At 37.5% G+C, this 13,422-nt stretch overlaps 1 protein-coding gene across 1 annotated transcript in view; it reads left to right on the top strand.

The window, feature by feature from the left end:
- Window positions 1-13,422, top strand: part of ppp1r9a (protein phosphatase 1, regulatory subunit 9A) — a 51,875-nt gene that overhangs the window by 8,909 nt on the left and 29,544 nt on the right. The window contains 3 exon segments of the mRNA XM_057355264.1: window positions 10,318-10,450; window positions 10,841-10,961; window positions 12,421-12,525. Coding sequence (XP_057211247.1) covers window positions 10,318-10,450; window positions 10,841-10,961; window positions 12,421-12,525 — 359 coding nt within the window.

The following is a 13,422-nucleotide window of genomic DNA, read 5'->3' as shown; positions in this document are numbered from 1 at the left end:
TTCAGTTTTGGTCTCAGATGTCTGGACCCCACCGTATATTCTTAAATCTCTTCAGGTATGTTTTGATATTCCTGAGCCATCATGTTATTGAGTTTGCACAAGTTGTTGTTGTTTATCTCTTCTGAAAGCATTTCCATACATAGATAATTGGGTATAGAGTCCATTAAAGCCCTCTTATTGATTCTTCCAAAATAGAGTTTTGCCAGCAGATATCAGTGCTTTGTAGATAATGAGTAGGAGAAGCCATAAAGTGACATCCATAGGTCTACTCATGCATGCCTATAGGGAGATGAGCACATATAGCTTTCATCCCGATGAGCTTCTCTGGTTCTCCATCACTGCCCATCAGCCTGCTTGTCAATCCTTCTCTCTCTGTACACTGTGATCAAGTCACGCTCCCGTGAGAACACTGATAACCGCTGCGTTTGCAACATTTTCCAAGGTGAACCGTGAGGATGGTAATAACAGTCCGTCTATCCATCTATATCCAGCGTTTGGTTACAGAATAACATTGTCAGACAGGTTTAATACAGTAGATGTTAAGTTCTTTGAAATGCATTGTACCGTCGATTAGAAATAATGAAATTAATTTAGCCTAGCGTTTAAATCAATTAACTTTGATTCGCCCGTGTAATGACGGACAGACTAGATACTGTTTGCTTTGTTGACATTGATTTGCTGTGATATCATGAAAATCACAGCTGAACACTTGAGCCGCTGCAAATGTGTTTTCGACTCCAGCTAATAACTCTAATCAAAAGCTGGATGGAGCTGAAATACTAGAAAACAAATGGTCTGGATCAGTCGTGTTAACACCTCTAAATGGCGCTGGACAGGGTCTCCTGATGTTCTCATTGGGTACACGTGACGTTTGCTTGCTAGTCTCCCTCATGAGAGCTGAATTTCAGCCAGCAGTTTTCCACCGGTATTAAAATTCCATTATTTCTGGTTTGTGGACCTTTTTTGCTCTTTAAGTGTATTGTATTCTTAGAGTCCCTTAATCAGATCACATCCCCATGCTACTCGTAGTTTCATTTCTTGGTCCTGGCGGCTAATTATAAACGTGAAATATAGGTCTGTGCAGACGACAAATGACATATTGTGCTACAGTGTATTTAAACATATCCTAGATTAAGTATGAGACTCTTTATCGTTCTAGAGAAGAGTTTGACACACTAGCATTACTTAGATGTCCTTTAGTGTGGTTATTTCATAAATATTCATGACCTACAGATTAATGAAAATGTATAGCACGCTTGCAGGTGTAGAAAATGCCAGCTATTATTGTAAAATGGCACGGTGCCGGCTGGGTTAACCGTCAACTCGGCTGAACCGTCTTGGTCATTAGCTTGACAAAGAAAGACAGACCTTTTTCATGAGTCAGGCATTTTGAAAGCAGGCCACATGCTTTTTCTGCAAACACAGAGGAAATAACTGTGCGGTTTGTGTTCAAACTTGAGAGGGACAGATTTGTGGTAAAACATTGGTAATTATCTGACTAGTCCGGAGTGGAAGGAGAGACAGCATGGGACATTAAATAAAGATGTTGGTCATTAATCATGCAGAATTTTCTCTCCTGCAATTTATTTTTCTACTGTACTATTGCTTAATTTCTCATAAAGTACATTTATCCCATTTTAAAGCTTTTGAAAGCTTTAAATGAATGAGTTCCTGTACGAGGCTCTTGTGCAGGCAGATGGAGTGGCTGTGTGGAATAATAGCTCTCTTAAGCACACTTTCATCTTTTACCCAAAGACTTCAAGTTTGTCAGTTCACTGCAAAATCAACAAACAAAACTTGCTTTTATATTTTTTATATCATGCATTTGATAACAAGGTTATGGCATCCAATAATCATTCTGTCTGAGCCCTTTGTATATTAATTATTTGGAAATGACATGGTGGTTACACAAACCAGTTTTAGCCCTTTTGCAGTTTTTTACCAGTCATGTTACTAAAGCATGTGCCTTACTGCAGCGGAACAGAAAATGAAGAAGAAAATGTTGCGTTATCATGTGAAAGTGTGACAAGAGTGTGAAATTTAAACAGCAGTTTAGTGAATTTGTGGTTTAGTGGATTTTTAAACGTGACCCACTAATGATGCAGCTAAGGGAGTCCTGTCACGATTATGGAATTTGACTGATGATTACAACTATTAAACAAATGTGACTATGGTGATTAATTGTCCGTTTTAAGGCTTTGACAATTATAACGATTAATTACAATGAGTTTATTCAATGAAGAAATTATATCCTTAAGAAATTTGAAAATTCTCTAAATTACTAATAACATTCATTATAGAGTGACCATTGCAGAAAAGACTGTCTTGAGCGCTCAAACTAAAACTAAAGATTTGGGGATGGTGTTGTTTTGCTAGTTTAAAGTCACCATGATGAAACGTAAGTTGCGATTGACTTCTTTTTCCGTATCGTGAAATATATCCTTCTGAAATTAGAAAAAATGTGGGGCGGGGCTTCCCTTTGTGATTGGTTTATTGTAAATTGGGCCTGGAGGGGAGAGCTAAAAATGCCTGGCCATTGAACAGTCGCTATAGTCCTACCTCTTTTTTTGTTGCTTACGTCATGTGGTGAAGAGTTGTTGTTGAGAGGGGAAGAGGAGCTTAATGTTTTTGATTAAAGATTACAAGTGGAAATGAATTAAAAACAAATAGTGGTGTACACGGATATATCATTTATAATAACCACTACACTGTGTAAAACACTTAGAATTTTCCTGTTTGATTTCATGGTGACTTTAATATAACTCATTATCTGAATTATTTGCTATTACATCAAATAATTGTGACAGCCTTAGCTTATTGGTATAGCTTTAAAGATAAGTTCATAGATTTTTATAATATTACATTGCTTGAATTAGTTTTAAAATAGCACAGAAACCAGGTCCCACTAGACAAAGCAGCAAGTGTGTGTACTTTACATTTATATCTATGTGTTAGTATTTTGTCATATTTGTGTAGATGCACTCTTCACTTGGTACGCCCATCCTGTCCTGTGTCCTGAAATGAAATTACATGTGTTAAATTTAACTCTTTGTTATGGCATATTTATCCCCTATTGATTCTCTAATGGAATTAAATAGATTTGAAAGATTGGGCTGCAGATGAATGACTGCAGAAATGATTCAATGATGAACACTCCACTCTGATGCACATATCTACCAATCAATCTAGTTTCAATCCAGCGATTTACTATATAAACTCAGCTCTGTAATTTAGTTAAAAGCTTAGCTACAGTCTTGTTATATATATATTTTAAAGAGTATGTATTGTACATTTATTTTTGTACTTTAAGATCGGAATGGTCTGTTAGGTGAGTGAGCAAAGCAAGTTTTACCAAGTGACAAATGAATTTGCACCAATAACAACGTGCTTGCTTACTAGATTAGCTTTACCCACATTTTGATCGTTGTTTTAAATTGACCCTTTATATAATAATGGAAAACCTGAAATAAGCAGCAACTAAATATTTTTTCATTTGCTTAATTTTCAAAGCAGAACAAACAAGCTGTCTGAAGCTGTTGATGTGCAGTTTAGAGTAGGCCTACAGTTCGGCTAAATGAAGAAATAAAGCAATCAAGCATTCGTCTTGTTCTCAGCACAGCGCTTTTAAAACTGTAGTCATTGGCAAAGGTCTGTCCCACAATGCATTATTAATGATGTGGCATTTTTAGTTTGCTTGTTTCTTTGACATCCGAACCCTTCAGGAGCTGAATTTTTTACAACTTTGGAAACAGAAGACGGGCATGCGCTTCTGAGCCTGCACCATTGCGGCTGTCCGTGTCAGGCACTAATTCTCCACCGTTCTTTCGCAAGCCCATCACTGATGTATCAGAGAGTATTGTTCCTGCTTTTTCCGTTCTGGAAACGAGGAGGGCTTCAATGCTGACACACTGTCCCGTATTGTTACGACTACAGTCAGGACCGTGTCAAAGCTGTTTCTTTACCCAATTGTGCAGAGTACAAGTTTCCAGTGTGTACTGCACTTTTAGTTTAAGTATTATCTCTGTGTTCCTAAAGCAAACATTCAGACCAGAATTATGTTCCAGGGATGCAAAAAATATGATCTACCGTCAGACTGCCTAAGCTGAGGTCCAAACTTAATAACTATTAGGAGCTGTGATAAATCTTTAAAATGAATACTGAATAAAGGTTAGTTTTTAATGCATACAGTATGTATAATGAATGCGTATGTAGGTTTGTCTGACAGCTGAAACATGCTCATGAATGTAACGCCCTCGCCTACTTATGTGGTCAGTTGATGAATTAAGTATTCATTTGTCCATGTAACTGATCATGTGAGCCGACTCAGCCAACATATTTGAGAGCCAGATATAAAGTAAGCAATTGTTTGTCTCTTGTTTATCCCTTTATGCTAGAAGCTCCCCTCGCTTTGTTAGCGTGCTAAGTGTTGGTGGGTGGTGAGGCCCCAGAGGTATTTCCACAAACGCAGGATTAAAAAGAGGCCGAAATGCCATTCCACGGCAGATAAACTGAACAAAGAGTCAACGGTTTGCTGAAGTGAAGAAAATAAGCATGAGTTTCAAAAGGGCCGTAGGCTTCACAGGAGCAAAGGCTACTAACAAGTCTTTATTAGAGGGTTTCGTATCACCTGACTCATCAGTTCAAGTGTCCTGTGTGGCCAAAGTGCTTTTAAAGTAGTTGAAAGATAAAATAGCTTTTGAAATAATGCTGAGTCTTATGAAATGTTGCTCTTATGGTGTCTGCTTTTACCATCTGAATGAGTTGAAGCTTTTATTAGTCGCATTAGCAAACATTATTATATTCAAGTTCAATCATGATACTTTCAATCATGCAGTGAGCTCTGAAAGTCTCAGACAAGTAGTGAGAATGGGTTTATTTTGCATTTTTGTTTTATGCTTTTTGTCAATTAAAAAGATTTTTGACTCTGTGGACTACCAATTGATATGACTGATGTTATCCCAGCATGATTTTATGAATGTTTAAAATAACATTTTGTGAGTGATCTTATGTATAGAAGGGTTTACAAGGTCAGTGTCACAAATTTGCACATATTTAGATAATTAAGTGACCAAATAGTGCAATGCTATTTTTTATATTAATGTTTGAATATACACAAAGTACTGATATGTCACAGGATTTTTAGTAGTGGTAGATCGATATTTCGCTGTGGCCGATATATTGGCTCAATGTTGAATTGAATTTTTAATTGGCGTCGGTCGATACTATTTTTACAATCAGCTGATAATTCTGTTCGGCCGCATTATGGAGCACTTGCATTTTGTTTTGAAAAAGGCCACTCGGATGTGACGCCAGCATAGTAAAATGGGTCATGTGATGTGAGATACAAATATTCTATTGTAAGTACGAGTAATACATATAAATTCCTATATATTTTCTTCATATTTAGCTGCCCGAGATTAATGTACTGTAATGTCATGTGAGCACGTTTTATAATTTAATGCTAAGCTACATGCTGCTTACTAGCCATAGACAGGTTTTTGCCAAAATCTGATTTTGGAACAGTAAGTGCAGCTACTGTTGGTTTTGAAAAGAGATGCACCGAATGCTCAGCACACGAAAATATGTGAAATGGCCGAATAAATTTTACCGAATATGACGTGTGGTATGATCAAGCATCAACCAGCGCAGAGAGGGAGAGAAAGAGAGCGAGCTTTATTAATGCAGCAAACAGTATGTGGAGTATTTTAAAGTGTCAACAGGCAGTCTGTGGAGCATATTAAAGTGTCATAGAAAGACACAACCCGGAGCTTGCCGAGCCGGAGTAAATTTATGAATGAAAGCGACTTTACCGATCGGTAACTTGTATAACGTTACTTCAGGCTGGAGCGGGCGGTCTGACAATAGCCCCTCCGCTCGCGACATCCTTTGACATCATACAGTGGTCGCGTATGCACAATTCCCTGTACTAAAAATCTTGTCTATCTTCTTTTGTGTTCAACAGAACAAAGAAATTTATAAAGCAGTTTTCCTATTAGTAATTGGTGGTCAAGAACTGTTTGGTTACAAGCATTCTTCCAACTATTTTTCTCTGTGTTCATCATAACAAAGAAATTTATACAGATTTGGAACAACTTAAGAGTGAGTAAATGAAGACACTTTTTTTTTAAATATTGGGTGACCTGTTCCTTTAAGTGATGTTTCTGCCTTGAGAAGTGAAGGAATGTCTATTCGTAGATTCGTCTCTGCAGACATTGTGTTGAATGGTTAATCCACTCAGCATCAACATTGACGTCCCTTTGGGAGAGATCTGTTTTCATGTGTGTGCGAGTGTCACTGGGGCCGCGGGCACCATTGTCTTATACTGCAGATCCATTTAATGCGAAAGCATTTATGGTGGTCTTGGAAGCCAGTGATACAAATGCAGACAAACACTTCCTTTCGCTGAGCCCTCCACCTCTCTCCTTCTTTTTTACCTCAGCCTGGCCCTCAGTTAATTCTTGGACTGTGCCCCAGTCGGATTGCAGTCACCCACGATGCAGCTGGAGTAGGGATGGGCGATATTATATCGTTTGCGATATACCGGTAGAAATTCCCCACACGATAGGAATTAGTCTTCCCGCGATATAAACGATAAATTCTAGTTGATGACGTCATCCCCTCTCTTTGTAGATATCTTTGTGAGACCCATTCACAGCTCACATGTGAAGTGAAAACGGGTATAGCGGAGGGCGGACGTGAAGCTGAGAAAGAGTTTGCACTAAAGCTCTAAATCTCGTTTAGGTTGGCACTGTAGATGCGTCCGAGTTAATGCTTAGTTTCACTTTCGTTTTATTTAATTCGTTTGTTAAGTATTCGTTGATAGTCATAATGCGTTACACCACAACATTTCGTTTGGCTAAAAGTATTTATTTAAACATTCGTTAGATGTTATGTGCGCGTGCGCAAATAGTTTAGTATGATTTCTTGCTTGTTATATACAGGATGAACGGAGCGTCCCGTGCGCAGCTCGCGCCCACATGTGCTTTCATAGCGACACAGCGCGCACAGCACTGCTGCCTGTTTACATACAGTACACATGCGAGTTTGTATAACGTTATTTTAAATACGTTTATGAAAACGTATAAAAAGCATGGATTATTTAATTAGATTTCTTTTACCCGCATTTTTCTGTTCTCTTTCTGTAGCGCGAGTCATAGACAGATTCAGTGTATGTTGCTGTGAGAAGAGAAGGTTCACACAGTTCAAGAGAGAGTGATTGACAGCGTGATGCGATCGATTGTTTCCACCCAACAATAGAATATATACAGTTTTAGGTATGACATGATGTGTTTATTGAGCTTTAGTTCATTTAACTTTTCTTTACTACAACCTTTTGAAGTCGAATCTCACTATTACATTTTATATTTACAAAAACACTGTAGGTATATTTTAGGAGCTGTTTGATTTGGGGTAAGTTTTACTTTTTGATAATATTTGTTTTTCTGAGGGTCTAGACTACATGCAGCTACTATCACTTGACGCAAAAAACAGCGGTGGATGACATTATGACATATCGTCATTTTTATCGTTATCGCAAGAAATACCAGGAATTATCGTGATAAAGTTTTAGGGCCATATCGCCCATCCCTAAGCTGGAGGCGTATTGGCGTAATATGGTGCATTAGAGGCCTACCGATGAGACGTGGCTGCTACAAGTGCAGTGGTACAAAGAAGGATGAGAGAAAAGAGGGATAGAAAAGAGTGATAAGGAAGATAGTGGGATAAAGGATAGATGAAGCTGGCTCGGTTTCACTCATCCCTTAGTTCTGTAGAAGAAATTCAGCCTTCAGAGAAAGAAAGATTTAAAGGTGTAGTTCCCCTCATCACCAATCACCCTCTCTCATGTTTTTAAAAACCTGTGTAACATTTTTTTTATGAAACACAAATACATTTATGAATAATAGAAGTATTTATAATAGACTTTGAAACGTGTTTTTTTTTCCATGCAATGATGGTAAATGCTGATCACTTGATATACAAAGTGCTCTACTGTTAGTTCTTCCCATAACAGTAAAACACTTACAAAAGCTCACATCTTTGTACAAAAAAGCAATTGGAGCCAAAGACCTCACATGCTGCTGAGTTTTTAAGTATACCAGCAGTATATTATTCAAGTATATTTGAGTATATCAGCAATAGATGAAAGGTTTGAATGAGAGGTTGATTTTTGATGAGACAAAAATGATTGGCTGCATTTGTTTGAAGACAGATAACAGGTGTATTGCATTGATCTTAAATGCGAAAGACAGAATACGGATGGAGAAAAGGAGATGAGGATGATAAAAGGGAGGTGAGTTGTGTGGGCCTGAATCGAAGTTGTGCTAGATGGATAAAGAATGTAAATTTTGTTTTAAGTTGAACAAAAGCCAAGATCAACCAAGTTGAAAAAATATGTTTTGCACTGTCTGCTTGGGTTTTTACAAATAAAGAAATAGCTACTGGTTATTGCTTGAGCTTATCTGCCCAAAAATGTATGTATAAATATAGTTACTATATATACTTTTATTTAAATATTCAATTTATTATCTGCTATAATCTTTTATATATACTGTATGTGATCTGTTCTGTTTACTTTACTGTGTACTATATGACACTTCAAAATAATATGCTAATGTACAGTATAATACAAATATTTTTTCTTTTCACACTTGAATCTGATATTGTGATTACGAAAAAAGCTATTCAATTGGACAATAAATTTTGAATAATTGAAACAAATTTAATAAATAAAAAAAGATACGGTACCATAAAAAGATGGTCTGCAAATATGAAAATCATGTGTTATAATAATAAAGGAATTGTCTCTTGATCTAGGAATATCTACAGACTATCTGTGGCAGAGAGATGAATGGCATGCAACGCATTATGTAAGCTGCTGTAGTTAATTGGAGGAGACTTTAGTTTTCATTCATAACAAATTACTCTCCGACCATTTTTTAGTGCAGTTTTGTAGTTATATATCAAGATTTATATATCACAACTCACTTACTTTCCATCTTTTTATTACCAATATTAAAATGAAGCCCATTGTATTATTTATTGAGCAATGTGACCGCTCCATACTGCATAGCTGATTGGTGATCAATTTGCAAATTAAGTGTAAAGGATATTGTGCTGTTATTGTCCAAGGGCTTGGTTACCAGGCTCTAGTTTTGAAGCGTTTCCTACCACATATGAATGTAATAAGCATAAATAATCAGATATTTTATTTTAATAGTTTTTTGCATGAGATAGCTTTGATCTGTCATGGTGTAATCGTAGCTGATGATTCTTTTGGTGGAAGCTAGACATACAGACGGCTACATTGCAGTAAATGCAGCATGTTAATTCGCTAATAGATAATGAATTGCAGTTCACATGCTTTCCAAATGTGCTGGTGGAAGTTGTCATTGTGGGTTTAAAGGGATACTCCACCCAAAAATGATAATTCTGTCATGAATTATTGAATTGAATTAGTTGTTCCAAATATGTACATTTATTTGTTTGGTTGACCACAAAGAAAGATTTTTTTGTTCAACAGAACAAAAAAAAATCTTATTATGGTAGTCAATGATGTCCCTTTATATCCCTTTAAATATCAGAGATAGCATGCCATACTCGCGAACGTTAAAGAGTGAAATAACATTCAAACAGTCATTTTTTCTCACAGTTGGAGCCATAGCAGTGTAAAAAGCATGTAAAATATTGACACTGTATGATATATACAATGGTGAAAGAGGGTACATAGTTTTTTGTTGGATGGTAACAAGTTTGGGCAACATTGTGATATTATTGTATTATTATTGTATTGTTTGTTTTACCTAGGGTGGGTTGTTCTTTTACTCAAAGATTCTTGAGTCTAGGTCAAGGGACGCTAATTCACTGTCAGTATACAGAAGCAGCCTCTCTATTGAACCCTTTAGTAAGGACACAACGGGAGAGGCAGTCTTGCACTGGCAAGAGGCCGATGTTTGTCCGGGAACCCGATTATGTGACACAGTTGTGCGTGACCGTCCTGTCACACTACAGCGCACAGGACTATCACTTACGATGAAAAGATCGTAAATGACTGTTTGCGTTTCAGACTATCAGCAGTGTTATGAGGACGCGCTGATACAGCCTAAGACATTTCCCAGTGACCTCTGAGACTGTTGATCACATACTGTCTTCAGCTGTATGGGGTTTCATTCTTGCTGCTTCTGAAGAGAGACACTCTCAGTTCTGCACTGTTCACATATTATATTTTCAAAGCATTGAAATAATAAAAAAGTGCTTTGCATGGCTGTTTTTGTTATGTGGCTCCAGTAATGTGACCTTTTGAATATTTTTTGCTCCCAGGTGTTCAAAACCTACTGCAATGAAGATTATGACCGAAGGAATGAAGAGGTGGACCCAGTGGCATCTTCAGCTGAATATGAGCTGGAGAAAAGAGTTGAGAAGCTGGAACTTCTCCCTGTGGAACTGGAGAAAGGTGAATAACTAGACGTCAATGTCACAAAGAAAAATCAAAAATGAAATCACTTGTCACCATGTACTTGAGTGTAATGATAAAAAAAGTTTATGTTGACTTAAGCATGATACACACAACATAGTTGTGTACAGTCAGGAGGAATAAATGTACTAAATTAAGAAATTATTTAAGAAATATAAGAAATAATCTACATTCAGTACATTTGCATATTATGAGCACTGCAAGTGAATCAAAAGCAAGCCATAAATATTGATAAGTTAGCGAGTATTCATCGCTCCATTTGCATCAATCCATATAGCCATCTAGTGTTCTTATGACGTATGTCTTTCTGTTTGCTCAGTTTTATTATTCTTCCTTTCCCTGATTTGTACATCTTCATATCTGTCTCAGATGATGATGGACTGGGCATCAGTATTATAGGAATGGGTGTTGGTGCTGATGCAGGGCTGGAGAAGCTGGGCATCTTCGTCAAGACTGTTATAGAGGGCGGAGCAGCAGAGAGAGATGGAAGGTACTGAATGCTAAATCGTGCTTAAGCCAAGCCCGTTTCAAAATGTACCACTGCATTTACAAAAAAACAATGCACTGAAAAAGTTGCTTTACGGCACTATTTTTATGTACTTACTTTCAGTGATGTAACCTTATGTAGTCAGGTTAATTCAGTCATATTACATAATGTATAATAAACGTACGTTTAGGTTGTGCATGAGCCATTTAAAAACTCACATCTATTTGTTTATCTGCCCAAAGTGAAAGTGAGCATCCTGTGAGGAGTGATATTTGCACACAAATATGTTTTCCTTTTGACGGGTATCAAATTCCTGTCAAGACAGGAAGGTGGGAAGCGCTTATGGTAATCGGGAACAACCCTTACTGAAACTCTCTGAGATTTTGACGCTCTTATACCAAGCGACTGGAAGCTTTGCAGTCAGATTTTAAAAGGAGCATTCAATGGCCAGAATGTAATTTCCTCCACCATTAACTCTGCCTGTCTTTAAGCTCTGCGGAACAATGCAGAATTCGACAGGGATGTTAAGATCTTTTCCGCTGGAGTCCTTATTTTGCATTTTTGCATAGAGGAACAACGATTTCCTGGTTTCAGTGTTTTCAGTATAATCATAGACATTGCTGCATGCATGCGAAGGTCAAGCCGTTCTTACGCCAGAGTCTTTAGATGCACATTAGGATTCAAACCTGCATGCGGCCCTCCAACTGCTTGCCCGCATAACAGACAAGATTTGCCAGGAGCCCAATATCCAGACAGGAATCAAGGGTCAAGGCAATTCACAGACTCACAAAGCTTATTCCAGATATCACAGCTGGAGCCCTTAACAAATGCTGTAGGATTGTTTAAAAAATATATCATGTTGTTCAAGTGCCTAGTTCTCCCTGTAAGCCACATGCTTTAAATGTAATGTCTACATGCCCTGTGAGAATTATTCATTAGCTCAATTCAAAGAACATTTCCAGCAATTTCCCTATGTGATTTATAATATAGTGTTTATACAAGGAGTTCCCTACCTATTTTGGCAAGCTCTTGATCTTGATCTTATAATTTTGTAGTTAAAGAAACAGCTCACCCCCCCCCCAAAAAAGTGCCTCAAGCCGTCTCAGGTGTATATGACTTCTTTTAGCGTATTACAATCAGAGGTTTATTGAAAAATATCTTGGCTCTTCCTAGCTTGGTAATGGCAATGGCAAGAGACCCAGTTTTTAAAGCTCCAAAAACAGAATATATCCATCATAAAAGTAATACTTACGACTCCAGGGTTACATGTCCAGGGTTAATACATGTCTCATGACACAAAATGATACATTTGTGAAGTCACGTTTGGATGTAAACAAGCTTATCACTCTTCTCACTCAGAATGGCCAAACGCAGACTCAACTAATCTGGAATTTCATCTTTTGAATCTTAGTTTTAGATTTTAGAGTTACAGTTACAACATAACCGCTTCCATTCTCCACAGAATTAAGGTGAATGATCAAATCGTGGAGGTGGACGGCACCAGTCTGGTGGGAGTAACTCAAAGCTTCGCTGCTTCTGTCTTGAGAAACACGCAAGGAGTAGTCAGGTAAGATGCCACATTTATTATTTGTTATTTGTGTATTAAGTTATTCCAAAGTTTGCTCTTTGAGGGTCAGTCATATAGGATGGAACGTGGTGAACCCAGATATCTTTAGACATATTAATTAACACAGAAAAACAATTAAAGGTCCAGTGTGTAGTTTTTTCTATAGACAGAAATGCAATATAATATACATAACTATGTCTCCAGAGGTGTATAAAGACCTTACATGATGAAGCGTTATGTTTTTATGACCTTAGACTGAGCTATTTCTATCTACACCGTGAGTCCCCTTACATGGAATTGGCCATGTTGTTTCAACAGTAGCCCTAAATGGACAAACTGCTCTACAGTGCGTGTTTCGTAAATACGTTATGTCCAAAAAGTGAAAACGTGACGATATCTTTGTTTTGTTTTAGCTGCCGTAGTGCTTCAAAAGGGAGGGGTGGAGTGAGCTGTTGGTTGCAATTCGCAACCTCACCACTAGATGCTGCTAAAATCTCCACATTGCTCCTTTAAAACACAGATGCAGAAACCAATTGTATGGGATTTGCCTCAGATCTAGAATGACCAATGTTGTTATTAGGACATAAAAACAACTTTTTTACATGGAAACAGAATTGATATTAGTGTATCTGAACGCTCTTTAGACATGACTGCACAGATCTTGTCATCGAAAAGCATATCAGGCAGCAGTAAGATGTCACACTGTGAGAAAACAAGGCTATCCATTAACAATAGGAGAGCACAGTGTGATGGAGCGTAGTGTTATTAAACAGAAGCTGTCAGTGGTTTATTCTACTTCCTCTGGAAAATTTGTAAATATAAACACTCACAGTCACCTCACCGCTTTGAGTTCTGTGATTACAGATGCTTTAATGTGCAAATGTGGCTGGCTAGAGT

The sequence above is a fragment of the Triplophysa rosa genome, linkage group LG16 (genome assembly GCF_024868665.1).
Source record: "Triplophysa rosa linkage group LG16, Trosa_1v2, whole genome shotgun sequence".
Taxonomy (NCBI): domain Eukaryota; kingdom Metazoa; phylum Chordata; class Actinopteri; order Cypriniformes; family Nemacheilidae; genus Triplophysa; species Triplophysa rosa.
The sequence above is the reverse complement of the archived record's forward strand: the minus strand, read 5'-3'. Positions and strand labels throughout refer to the sequence as shown.